At 46.1% G+C, this 13,571-nt stretch overlaps 1 protein-coding gene across 4 annotated transcripts; it reads right to left on the bottom strand.

Annotated features, from left to right (window-relative positions):
- Positions 1–248: 248 nt before the first annotated feature.
- LOC119276218 (inactive protein kinase SELMODRAFT_444075-like) lies at positions 249–9,353 on the bottom strand. 4 transcript variants are annotated; one of them, XM_037557240.1, is made up of 10 exons: positions 9,201–9,353; positions 4,215–4,463; positions 3,788–3,927; positions 3,477–3,571; positions 2,371–3,383; positions 2,021–2,184; positions 1,440–1,516; positions 1,216–1,363; positions 814–963; positions 249–712 (listed from the first exon to the last, which is right to left on the bottom strand). In XM_037557240.1, exons 2-10 carry the CDS (start codon positions 4,441–4,443, stop codon positions 479–481), a joined length of 2,250 nt encoding a protein of 749 aa, XP_037413137.1. In that variant the 5' UTR covers positions 4,444–4,463; positions 9,201–9,353; the 3' UTR covers positions 249–478. The 4 variants fall into 4 exon arrangements, with proteins under 4 accessions (XP_037413137.1, XP_037413134.1, XP_037413136.1 ...); XM_037557237.1 differs by lacking the exon at positions 9,201–9,353 and adding an exon at positions 5,358–5,721; XM_037557239.1 differs by lacking the exon at positions 9,201–9,353 and adding an exon at positions 4,615–4,768.
- Between the last annotated feature and the right edge of the window lie 4,218 nt (positions 9,354–13,571).

Genomic DNA, 13,571 nt, shown 5'->3' with positions numbered 1-13,571 from the left:
CCGATCAGCGTGAGGCAACTATTCATGCCATGTGACCTTGCTGAGAACCAACTGATTACATGCACCCCCGAAAGAAAAGAATAAGAAAAATACCACCACAAAACAAAACAACGCCATGATTGATTGACAAACAGCGGGCAATGCCCCCGAAGCCCAGTAGGCGCAGCAGTGCGGAGACCACATCGAGATCTACAAACGGCACACATTGCATGGCTGCCATTCTCATCAGGATGACCGACGATTGCAAATAGTTATCACAACTGAGATCTTCGCACAACTAAATGTCATTTCAGGTCACATTTCGTCGGCTGATACACAAAAGAAGAGCTAACTCAGAGCTCAATATACTTGTAAACCTATTGACATTCCTACTATACACCAGGACAAGGTAGCAGCAAAAGCTTTGGGTCTACGATTACTCAAAAGCAGAGGGCGAGGGAATAATACATAATTGAGTTGCTAAGGGAAGGGAAGAGCATTAATATCGGTTAGAGATGCTCTTCTTGTCTCGGTCCCAGGCAGCCCTCAAAGCGTCATAAGATTGTTGTTTCCTTCCAACCACTCGCTGCGAATCTTGCCGGGCTGGGCTGCTGTAGTCCTGATAATGCTGTTGATCATTTGCCTTTCGCCAGCTCCTGCTCGCAGAATCGCTACTTGGGGCCGAAACGGAGACGGAATCGACAACCATGTCGCCCTCGAGCAAGCGAAGAACCTAAAAGAAAGATATGGAAAAATGGTACAAGTTGCCAAAATTTAGTTTCCCAACAGGCATTTACACAAAATAACTCAAGGCCGAGCCCAGAAAGAACTTACATGAGACATGCGAGGCCTTGAATGAGGATCACGTCGTATGCACAGGTTTGCGGCATGCAACATGCAACGGACCTCATTTTCGCTGTATCGGTCCCCCAAGCATGGGTCTATGAGCTCGTCGACTGCATTATCCTCCAAGAGATGGCGTGCCTATCATACATAAAAACTTCATTAATACTCCAATCACACCGTGCACGCAGTTTTGACATAGCAGCACTAGCATTGTAGCCAACTCTGAAATCCTTGGGCATAAGTTTTATTAGTCAAAAAGACTTGATTGCGATTTCGCAACAAAAACTATGACAACTTGCAAGAAGATGGAGGCAATAGACCATATATCATTAACACCAACCTTAAGCGTGCTAACTATGCAAAAAGGAGTCGTCTTACAAAGAAACTCACCCATTCAGTTAGAAACTGTTGGCCCTTAGGTCGGCTAATGTCAACAGCCTTGCGCCCAGTGACAAGTTCTACCAACACGACACCAAAACTGTATACATCAGCCTTCTCTGTTATTTGTCCACTCTGCGCATACTCTGGTGCCAGATAACTGCAAAAGTCGCTAAGAATCATTGAGTGCTCCAAATTACTTAAGGTGACAAATTATTGGAAATTCCAGTACATACCCAAATGTGCCGATGACTCTTGTTTCAACACCCATGTCTCCATCGGGTTGCCATCGTGCTAGACCAAAATCTCCAACCTATCAGAACATGATTGAAAACATACAACCCTGTCAGGAAATTATATGCTTGGTGGTCATGCATAATACTCCCTCCGTTCCTAAATATTTGTCTTTTTAGAGATTGCAAATGGACTACCACATACGGATGTATATAGACATATTTTAGAGTGTAGATTCACTCATTTTGCTTCGCATGTAGTCACTTGTTGGAATCTCTAGAAAGACAAATATTTAGAGACGGAGGGAGTATAAGACTGGATAATGGCATAATTAAAAAAAAGGTATCTGTAAGATAATACTGGGGAAGTTAAACAGAAAGTATTGCAATTTAATCAAATTTACACAAGACAAGACGCTATTATGGTCTAGAAAAGTGCAGTTACAAGATAGGCCAACCCAATTAAGTATACAGAATGGCTTCATCCATCAGGCACACAAATTTAACATCATATCTGGAAAGACGTTCAATGCAATCCCAGAGGACAAATGCCAATTAGTAAATTCCAATAGCGCAGTCCATACCAGAGGTTCAAAATCATGTGTGACAAGGATGTTGTTTGGTCTCATGTCCCGATGGATAATGCAGCCAACTCTACATTCCTCGTGTAGATACCGCAACCCTCGAGCAGCACCAACAGCAATCTTTTGTCTAGCTGCCCATTCCAGTGTGTCTTTATTATTGCGACCTGAAAGATATTTCACAAACAGCTTAACAGGTAAACAAACATAGATTTATTGCAATATCACTAACTTTTGCTTGCTACTGGTAAAAGGCAGAACAACAATATGCATGTAATGAATACTAAGTGCCATAGTGAGCCTGCAGACTGGAAAATGTGTCTATACAGACATGCAAGAGAGAAAAATCATACCATAAAGATGTGAGTCCAAGGATCCATTGCAGATGTACTCATAAACCAGTAAACGCCTCCTTTCCTCAACACAAAAACCAATGAGCATTACAACATTACGGTGTTGTGCACAACTCAGAACTTCCACCTCTGAGCAAAATTCAACATCACCCTGGGAACTAGCAAGCTTATGTTGCTTGACAGCAATTGCCTGACCATCAGGAAGGACGCCTCGATGAACAGATCCAAATCCACCTTCAGCCAGGAAATTTGCCTGGGAGAAACCACCCGTTGCAAGTTCAAGTTCAGCGTAACTAAACCACCGAGGAGGTTTCCCAAACACAGGAGCCTTGTGCTGACATATCGAACACAATGGAGGCGGCCCAGGAGGTGCGCTCCTTGCTAACGAGACAGCGTCCCTGACATTTCCTCTAAAGTTTAAGTCTGATCTGCTTCTCATAGAACTTATTTCATGCAAAAGATCTAACTTGGAGATCTTCTCAAGCAAAGTATCTGCAGTTGGGGTGCGAGTTTTTCGTGGCGGTTTTGAGGATGCAGATCCCTGTAGAATTTCGACCATCCATTGCTGAAGCGAGAAGGTTGCTGAGGGACTCAATATTTCACTGTCGGTATCAGAAATATTGACATCCGAATGCTGGATCTTATCCTTTGTTGCTTGTACCTCTTTCTTTAGAGAAACAGTTGTTTCAGAAGCACAAAATGGAGAAGTCCCTGGATCTGAACTTGAGACTGAGGATGTTCCCGCTTCGGTACTTCCAAAAGGCGTCTCTAAGTCTGGGCTGCTATTTGGTGTTACAGCTGGTCCTCGAACTGAACTCCGCGGCTCCTTTACATCAGTTGCTGTTTTACCAACAGAACTATCCAACACTGCTGGAAGTGAACAGGATCCTTTGGACTCTTTATCGGGAGATCCCATAAGATTCAGACGGAGAACTTTAGGCTGAGAACGCTTCATGACAACAATGTTGCACTGTAACTCTTCCATGCAACGCTTCTCTTCATGCTTCAACTCCCTAAGAGCAGCAGCATGGGCAGCTAAGCAAAGAGAAAACACAAGATACCTGAACGTACAAAAGAAAATTACAGTAATAAGTGTTGATCATTACTTATCTAGCACAACCCAGCTTGCTTGTGCTCGCTTAGATTCAGCAGCTACGACACCAGGAGGAGATCCAGAAACAACCTTAACCTTAACATTTATCTGCACAAATGAGAATCGTCATAAAAAAGATTGCAGTGTGTGATAGGAGTCAAGAAAACATGTACAGAAGCATTAACAGTGATCCTGATTAGCCTGCTGGCTACCGATTGTTATTCTGTCACTTCATCAATAAAGCTCCCATTTTCGTTTCGAAAAAAATATAAAGCTCCCATTTTCACCGCACAAAAAAAAACATGTACAGAAGCATGTACAAACCTTGCTTGCATCATAAACATCATGAAGTTTGAGCATCATTTGGGAACACAGCTCTGAGACATCTGACTTCTGATCCAACATGGTCTTATGGCCACTTGCGCAATCTCCCGCAAATAGAGGAAAGCCCCAGAACTTCCTGCCTGAAAGAGGGAAACCATAGTGCATTGAAGCCACTACCACAAAATTCAAAACTCAACCCAGAACTCGTGGAAGCTACTGGACAAAGTGCAGCAACTTCAGTGATCATGGTAACAGAAGAGTTTAGAGACCAATGATGGCAACCCATATATGCATTTAGCTGTGCAACTAATGTGCATATAGGATGCACTATTATAGCTAAGCCCCCAAAACAACACGGCAGTACAACAAAAAGTAGAAAAGTGCATTTGCGAAGGACGGATAGGATTGCAAGGAAAGGAAACAATACCAGAGCTCTGTGCCGGGATGACAACGAGGAGTATGATGCTGCCGCCGGGCTGCACGACGTGCGTCAAAGCCCAGACGATGGCTGTCTTGGAGATCTCCCTAATGGCAGCACGCACCGCCACCACCACCTTCTCCTCAGCAGCAGCAGCAGCCGGTGCGCCCTTGTCAGCCACGGCCTTTCCCTTCCTCTGCTGCAACAGCAGTTGCTGCTGCTTGATAGAGCTAGCCATCACCTCCTCTCCAGCGATGCCTACAAATCAAGAAGCTCCCCCTAAACAGCTGAACCACGGAAGTGCTGGCCAAACCCAAGAAGCAAACAAGTAGGGAGTAGTAATGCCTAGTGCAAACAACGCAACAACCAGCCCCAAGTGCTTAAATGCAGATGAGATAGGAGGAGCTACCTCCCTGACAGTTGCCAGCGGCGTTGGACACCGAACTCTGTTGAGAGAACCAAAAGGCAGCCAAAGACCAGTAAAGATGGCGGCAAGGCAGTAAAAAGGAGACGGCCTTTCCCCCTCAGCTGGGTCCCGGATTCTCGACGACCAAGCTCAAGCTGCTGCGGATTGAGAGAAAGATCGCCCACTTTATGGCTGGCCGCAGAGCGGGCGCCACTGCCGCCTGTGAATGTCCTCGCCTCCACTGTAGCCGGAATAGGGACACGGGGAAGGGGAGAGAGCTCCAGCTCCAGCTCGCTCTCGCTGTCTGGGATGAGACGACGAGGTGACCCCGCCTCCCCGTTGCGCCAAACCGGTCAGATTGCACAGTGCCGCCTCGTCCTCCCAGCCTACACGATTCCCAGCACGCCGTAGGAATCCCCAAATCATTGAAAAATCGTTCGAATCTTCGCACAGATCTCGCCGCGCTCTCCGCCTCGAAATTGGCCTCCACGACCACGAGTGGGACAAAATGGAGTCAGTTTCTACGGAAATTTCCCCATTCCACCATATGCAAGCAGATCTCCGACGCGATATTTGACTCGCATTGCCTTCCATAAACGAACACCTACTCTTCCCAAATACCCGGGAAACTTGCCCGCCATACCAGGGCGGAGTTCGGGGGCATCTGAACCGACGCGAATCGAAGCTATTCAATCAAAAACGAAAACGACAGCTCAATCAAAATGGGGGGAAGAGAAGAGACCCACCGAGAAGAGAAGACGAGGAGCGCCCGGCCCGACCCGCCGCCGGAGAAGACGACCAAGAGGAAGCTCCGCCTCGCGCGCTGCCGCCACTCCTACGACCTGGGTACGATGCGAAACCTAGGGCGCTATAGTGCCGTACGCGTGGGAGCGGGGGCGGGTGGAGGCGGTGGCCATTAAAGACCCAAGGAGCGCAAGCAATTAAACCTCCATTGCTGTGCGTGACGCTAACCTCTTCAGGCTTCAGTTCCTACTTCCTACTAGTGGTACCGTCGTTCGCCGTCCAGGAGTAGCTACCCGTTCTACCCTCCAGCCTTGGTCGCATTAACGGCGCTGCCACTCAAATGCAACGCGTTTGAAAACCGGTCGGCGTCGCCGGCCATCTGATTGGGATCGGACGGCCAAGGAGTCTCACAGGATTGAATGCGGCTCAGGGTGCTGTCTCGTGAGCAGACGGTCCCAGCTTCCAGGTGGGGACCACGCGACAGTGTCAGGCAGTGCACGGCCCCGGCGTGGTCCCGGTGCACGAGGAGGGCGCTGACATGGTCCTGGTGGGCCATCGCCGTCTCCTCCTTCCTACTCCTACAGGGTTGATCTGATTTCTGAACTTTTGCTGCAGTTTGGCGGAAAATTTCCCAGCCTTTTTACAGGCTTTTCTTCCCTTGGATGGATGCAGCAACCCGTAGGGGCTACCTTGTATAGGGACTTGCATGTTTTTTTGTGTTTATTGTGTGTTGTACTTTCCATTGCGATGTGATGTGAGAGCAGTGGTACTATCGACCAACGGATGCTATGGGTTAAAACAAGTAAAAGGTGACAAGGCTATGGGTTAAAACACTTTTTACGTACTTTTATCTACTCCCTTCATCCGAAAATAGTCGTCGGAGAAATGAATATATCTAGATGTATTTTAGTTCTAAATACATTTATTTTTATGCATTTATTCGACAAGTATTTCCGGACAGAAGGAGTAGGCGCAAAACGTTCTTGCCTTGGCCATTCGACTGGAAGAAAATGAAAACATGACCCAGGTAGATTGTTTATAGATGATATCACTACACTACAAGAATATTAATACTACATATCAAAGTTGTATTAGAGCTGCATTATTTAATTTGAATCAGAAAGAGTATTATATACTCTCTCCGTTCCTAAATACTTGTCTTTCTAGTCATTTTAACAAGTGACTACATACAGAGCAAAATGAGTGAATCTACACTTTAAAACATGTCTACATACATCCGTATGTAGTAGTCATTCAAAATGTCTAGAAAGACAAATATTTAGGAACGGAGGAAGTAGTACTGTATTATCTAAGTGAGCATGCAAAGAGCCGTGTACCGTTGGCGACGCCCAAAGATGATTGCAACCAACAGTTTGGCTATGTACGTAGCGTTTTAACAAATCAATTATCTACCTATGTGTCAGCGTGTGTAGTGTGTGTATAAGAAAATTGATGAGCTCCGGCTGTCCTTTGAAATATAACGCCGATGTCCCCAGCCAAGTGGTAGTGCCGTAGTGGTAGTACGTTTCAGACAATTCAGTGGCCCTCCGATCCGTAGTATAGTAGGTTTGTAGGTACGTGCAGTTAACCGTCCACATTGAATCAAGAATCATGATAGGTTTGTTCTTGTCTGTCTTGTAACACTACTTTGCACGCTAAACGTACAATATGTGTCCCCACCAAACCCAGCACCGAAGAGCCATCTGCGCAGTAACAACATCAACAAGAAATACTCACTATCCTTTCAAATTAAATACTCGCGACACATAAATGGACGTGTAGAGGATATCCAAAAAAATGGAGGTGTAGAATAGATTGACAGGCTCCTCCCCAAAGAAAAGAAAAGGCTAGGTTTCCTCCGTCTTCTGCCGACTCCGCCACCGGTCCGCCTTGTCTCGGTAGCCTTAGGGCCATGGCGGCGCCGGTGGATCTCGGCCCTTGCCGACGGGTGGGCTCCGTCTTTAGATGTTCCTTCAAGTTTTGTTAGGGTTTATATCCCGTTTAGGAAGACGAGATGGCGGCGGCTTTCTGAAGATGAAATAAGGTTCTCCCGGCCTAGTCCCCGTTTCGGTGGTGCGTCTAGCATTGTCGGTGGGCGTGTGGAGGCGTGTCTCCGGTGGATCTGTCATTGGTGGATTTGCTCGGATCTTGTCGTAGTTCGTCTACGTTCGTGCGTCTTCAGGTTGGATCCTTCTGATATATGCTACTCTTCAACGACGGCGGTTGTTGTTTTGGTGCGTTGGCCCTATGGGGCCTTAGTACGATGACTTCCCGACTGTCTACTACAACAAGGTTTGTTCGGCTCCAGCGAGGGAGGGGCGATGACGACGGCGTGCTTTCGGCTCGCTTCAGTGCTTATAGTCGTTACTAGATGGTCTATGGATCTGGATGTAATTTTTATTATTTTGAGTGTTCGTTGTACTATCATGATTGAAGATGAATAGATTATATTAGAAGTTTTTCGCAAAAAATGGAGAGATGACTTTTGGCCCCGAAGTTCTGATGGCTTCTTTACTTTATGGCGCATGCTACGTGTCGGTTAGCAGATTTTTTTAAAGATCTGCTCGGTCGCTGGTCATCCTATCTGCACATGTGCTGATCATCGTGTTGCTCGCGACATGTTCTTGTAACAAGAGTATTATTGCCAAAAAGCTATGTGGCTCGCGCAACAAGAGTCTTGTTCTTGCAATAGCAACAGGCCCTTGTTGCACACAAAAATTCATCTCAGCTCTAGGCCCCTTGTCATAATGCCATCATTCACCGCCACCTGCCGGATCCGCCTCCGGTGTGTTCTGGTGGAGCAGATCGGTGTCCGGGGGAAACCTTAGCTGCCTTAGGCTGACCGGCAGCGGCGACGCCGATTTTTGGCGCCGCTTTCCTCCTTGGGGGCGTTGCTGAGGGCACCATCTCTCCTCTCCAACCCCATGTCCGGGTGAAAGCCCAAGATCCGATGCGGATCGGGCGTCGGCGGCGCCCTAGGCACCGTAACCTTCCTGGAGGCGACGCCAAGGACATTGGGATCGGATGGAAGGGTCTGCAGGTGAGGGGTGGGGGTGTGCTGCCTCCTTTCGGTGGAGCGGTGTTTCGTTCTACATATTCTTGGCGGCATGGAGCAGCGGAGGCTTGGCGTCAGATGTGTGGTGACGGACACGCGCAGGAGGTCGACGCTGTCTGGCGTCGTGGTGGCGTCGGCGGCAGCGAGACCGAGCAAGACAGTTACAACAGTACAGCTCTGAAGATGGATATGTGGTAGGTGGTTGTGGCGGCCTCATACCCGGCGGGCGGCTTGGTTGAGGAGCACGCCGGACTGGTGGGTGCCCATACCCGGCAGGCGTCCAGGTTGGGACCTCAGGTCTTAGATGTTAGGTTTGGCTGCGAGGTCTGCTTGGTATTAGGCCCAAACCATCAGCGCCCCTTCATCAGTTAGATAGGAGTAGCGACAGAGGTTGCGAAGATGGTGGCTTTGATCTTACTGTTGTACAACTTTATAAGGTTTTGTGCTAATAATTAATAAAGTGGCCATATGCATCGATCAGATGCAGAGACCGGGGTATTCCTCCTTTTCAAAAAAAAAATTCACCACCACCATTTGCAACACCGTTGTTCCAACGGAGCGCACAACGGCTCCCGGAGGAGCATGCGGAGAGCACCGAACCAGCTCATGGGCATGCATCGGCCCATACGGGCATGCTGGAGCACAAGGCGCAACTGGGGAGTGGGGACTCGCCGGCAGCGCGGGCCGTCAAATCTGTTCCACGGCGGCCTTGGCGCTCGGCGCCGAGCTTGATTCCAAGCGAGGCGAGGCCTACAACAACGGTAGAGGGGAAAGGAGCGGCACAACTCACCGGGCTCGAAGTAGTCGTGGATGTCGGGGAAGCGGCAGTTGAGATGAAACGGCGGCTGATGGAGAGTTGGAATCAACCGGTTTGAGGAGAAGCCTTTGCAATAATGGTAATGTTACGCTCTTTTCTTTCCAATAGGAGGCAATTTGTAAAGGTGTGGAGATGGTCACAAGCCTTCCGGTCAGAAATGGGTATGATGGATGTGCGGGTGGTCGAAACGCACAACTCCGTTAGTCGAGTGGATGCTAGTATTTTCGTTATCTTTTTTTTCCTTCAAGATATTAGGTTTCAAGTTCCACCCAAAAATGAAGATAGTCTCACATGTAAACATGGGAATGCAATATGGCGCTGCAAAATTTCATGAAAACAATTTTCATTCATGATTGACCCACAATAACCGTAGAAAGGGGGCTCCTAAAGCAAAATTTAGTGCTACAAATTTGAGTATTCACCTGCTCGATTTCCCCCTTCCATAGCGATTTGTGCATACTTAATTTTCCTTTTACTTGATGCCAGAAATTATTATTTTTTTCCCGAGATCATGGGAACTCAAGATCACTTAGGGCCCTTTTGATTCAAAGATTTTTCATAGGAATTTTCGAGGATTATAATCCTTAGGATTTTTCCCTTTGTTGGTTGTTTGAATTATATGATTGAATCATATAGGAATTTTTTCTAAGGTTTTCTTTGTACTATTTCCCATAGGATTTCTAGCATCCAGTCAAACCTCTTTGGGGGAACCTTTATTTTTTCTATGATGCAATCGAACAACGGAAAATCATGTAGGATTGAGATGCCATGACATTTCAATCCTATGTTTTCCCTGTTCCCGTGTTTTTAGAATCCTACGAATAAAAGAAGCCCTTATTGTCATATGTGATTTTTGATTGATATTGATTGCTCTATATATTGCCAGCTAATTTGTGTGCAACTACACCTAAGGCTTTTTGTCACAGAAAAACTTACATTAATTTTAAAGTATCTCCTCCATTTACATATGCTCCTTTATGAAATTAAAGCCAAAAGGTTGTTTGTCATTTTAGGAGTAAACATTTGAGCTACACAATTACATCAACTTTGAAAAAACATGTCACGGACAATTGGATATTGTGTGGTAGAGAGATCCCTCGCTCCCAAGCTCAATAATCCGCAAATTACTGGGTATCCTAAATCCAGCCTTTGAAAAATGGGCTCCAAGTGGTGACAATCAAAAAGTATATAAATGTCACCACGGGCAGGCCATACAATGTCATTGAGGCCTTCTTGTGGTACATGTTGATGTTTGAGTCGGACCTTGCAAATAAATATAACTACAAGAATCCAGAAGCACCTCAGATTTTGCTTAAAATCTTGAATATATCTGCAACCACCGCTTGAATTTGTGGATCAACATTTATATTACTTGTTTGAAATTAGTCAAAACTTGGACTTCAACATATTATCTCAATGAAACATTTTAACATGCATATTCAAAGACATTTAACATTAACAACAAAACACAATCCTAAACAAGAATACACAATTGTTTCTAGCATCATATACCTTGTTCCACGCATGTGCCGTGACTAGAAAGTTGGGTGTTGGAACGTTGCAACAATAGAAGGTAATGTGCGTCAATTGATGTAGAGTCCAAAAAGGCATTTCTCCTCATTTTCTGAAAAAACACTCCAACTAACACAAATAAGTAAAGAGCCCTGGAAGTAGTAAACCTATGCATACTCACTATTGCAGGATGCTGCTAATGCGACACTACGATCACAGACCCTTCGATGAAACTGTGTGAAATGCAATAATCGCAAACAGTGGTATAAAAAAATGTCAAAAAAGGTGCAAAATGTTTGCAATGACAGATGCATCAAACACGGTTCATATTTTGGTTGTGTGTGTGATTCAGGGCATACGGTTCAATTCAGTTAACTGTTTGCGATGAGGATGAACAAAAGAAACGGGCTGCCACATGAAGGTGTGTGCGATGTAGAGCATATGGTTCACTCGGATGAACTGTTTGTGCTGAGGCAGAACAACGGGAACGGGTAGCCGTATGAAGGTGTGTGCGATATATGGCATACAGTTCACTCGGATGAACTGTTTGCGTTGAGCCAAGAGAACAGAAACGGTTTAACTTAACAAAATGTGTGTGATACGCGGCAAACAGGTCTGTAATCGGAAATGTGTGGGAAGACCGATAACAAAACAGACGAGTCTTGTTAACAAGCCGTGTGGGTTGTGAGAAAACGATTGCTGGTATATAATTATCTGTGATTGATGAAATCATCACCGACGGGTTCCATTGTTTAGTCCGTGTGCGATGTGATTTGCTCTAATCTACATATCATCAACATATATATATTTAAAAAGACAATATTGCATAACCAAATTAAGCATACAATTACACAAATGACTACACACATAACATTTTCACACACCAAAGTAAGCAATTACATGCATACTAAACTAGGAGAAACAAGGATCTAATCATCTACTTCTTGTTGCGACGACTCTTGTCATTGCTCTGCTTCCGGCTGGATCCCTGGCTGTTTGGGGAAGGAGGCACTTCTTCATGTCAATGATCCGCTTGTATATGTCGTAGCACGTGTACGCCTTCTTGGTTGCGTACACGACGTGAGCTTTGTCGAGTTTCTCCATCCAGACCGAGTGCCAGGCACGCTTGTTTTTGTTGCATGAATCCTTCATGTCCCTCTCCTCCACATAGGCAAGATTGCCATGAAGCAGGCTATAAGCCCACTATTGTAGTACTTTCTCTTAGCGGCATGGCGGACCAACCGTGTGGGGTGCGAAGTGGCTTCGCTCGTGTGGGGGACGGAGGCCATCCCGCGCGGGCGCTAGGTCTGAGAGGACGGCCTTGTCGTCAGCGTGTGACCTCTCTGTGGCAACCGTTCGCTCCCCACTAGCCTCTTCGTATACCGTGGCAACCGTCCACCGCCTCTTCGCCTTTCCCTCTCGATTTGGAACTGCTGTCACACGCTCTTCCTCCATCCATTTGCCTTCACCCTTCCCTCTACCATTGTTCGATCGTCTTCTCCATGGAGGGAATAGGCCGGAAACAACCCCGTTATTCTTGCCCCGAACTGAAAGATGACGTGGTGGAGGAACTCATTGATCGGTGCGATGTCATCACCTTGGCTAGCATGGCAGGTTCGTTCAAGTCCATTCTCTACTCAACAAATAGGGTTCAGGAGCGGTTTGATCTCCCCTATCTTCTTCGCCATGACATTGGTCGCCGGTGTGGGGACGACGGAAGCCTTGCCTTGTGCAAGTTGATGCCGCTTGATAATGATACATGTGATATTAAGATGCCATCGCTTGAGGATAAGGCTTGGGAAGGCGCAAATGAAGATTGGATTGTTTATATTGGGTATAATTGCGAGTGGGAACTTGTGAATTTTTACACTCGTCACTGGGTTCCACTTCCAAAAATCACAGACTGCCCTGAGGTTGAGCACACAGGTGCTCTACGTATGTTCAAATATGATCATGGTGACTGTCATCTATGGAAGATAGCAATTTGTCGAGTTCCCAACCGCTCTTGAGATTAAAAGAACTATGAAGTTGTTGCTATCTTCGACAAGCTTGTTGCCATCCTTATGATTTTTTTCGGTACGTTTGTCTTCCACCGTAATTATAATTGTTTCATCCACATGCATGCGGGTTAGCTTGTTTCCCTTTACTAATTAACTTTCTTGTGTTTCAGAGGTCCTGTGAACATTCCATCACCTTCTTGTGTTTGTGATGTGTCAGGCATCGTAAACGTAGAGCCAGTTCGGTATGTGCCTAGAAAGCTCCCATGCCTGGAATCTGCCTGGTTTTAGGTAAAACCACAAAACTCCGACTGCGATGGCAATGCGAGGACAAACGAGTAGTAAGGATGAAGCGTTTCGGATATTCGAGACATCGGAAATGGTTATATAGGGGCAACTTTATGTATCAAGGCTCCCTATCCATGATGGTTTCTGGGTCGTGTGGGAAGGACCCCGCCCCCTATTGCCCACACTCACTTGGCGATGGTTTCAAATGCCGTCGCGGAAAGGGGTTAAAAACCGTTTGTATAGCACATTATTGTACCAGTGACTCTTGTAAATTTACAAGCCCGAATTTCAACTATCAAGCCTAGGCCCAACCCTAAGCCCGAACATTGTGTTGTAGTCAAGGCTAAGCTCGGCCATGTGTAAAAACCCATAAACCTATATCAAAACAAACTAGCAGCAATCCCTTATAGAGATTTATAGATATAGGAAAATAAATAAGACGTGTATGAGTAGCTACAATTAATATATTACGACCTCTTCTTATTAGACCATAGAGCTAGCTAACTATATTGTACAACCTCTTGTACAACCTCCTAGATGGATTGTC

The sequence above is a fragment of the Triticum dicoccoides genome, chromosome 3B (assembly GCF_002162155.2).
Source record: "Triticum dicoccoides isolate Atlit2015 ecotype Zavitan chromosome 3B, WEW_v2.0, whole genome shotgun sequence".
Classification (NCBI taxonomy): Eukaryota; Viridiplantae; Streptophyta; class Magnoliopsida; order Poales; family Poaceae; genus Triticum; species Triticum dicoccoides.
This window is presented reverse-complemented; position numbering and strand designations above follow the sequence as displayed.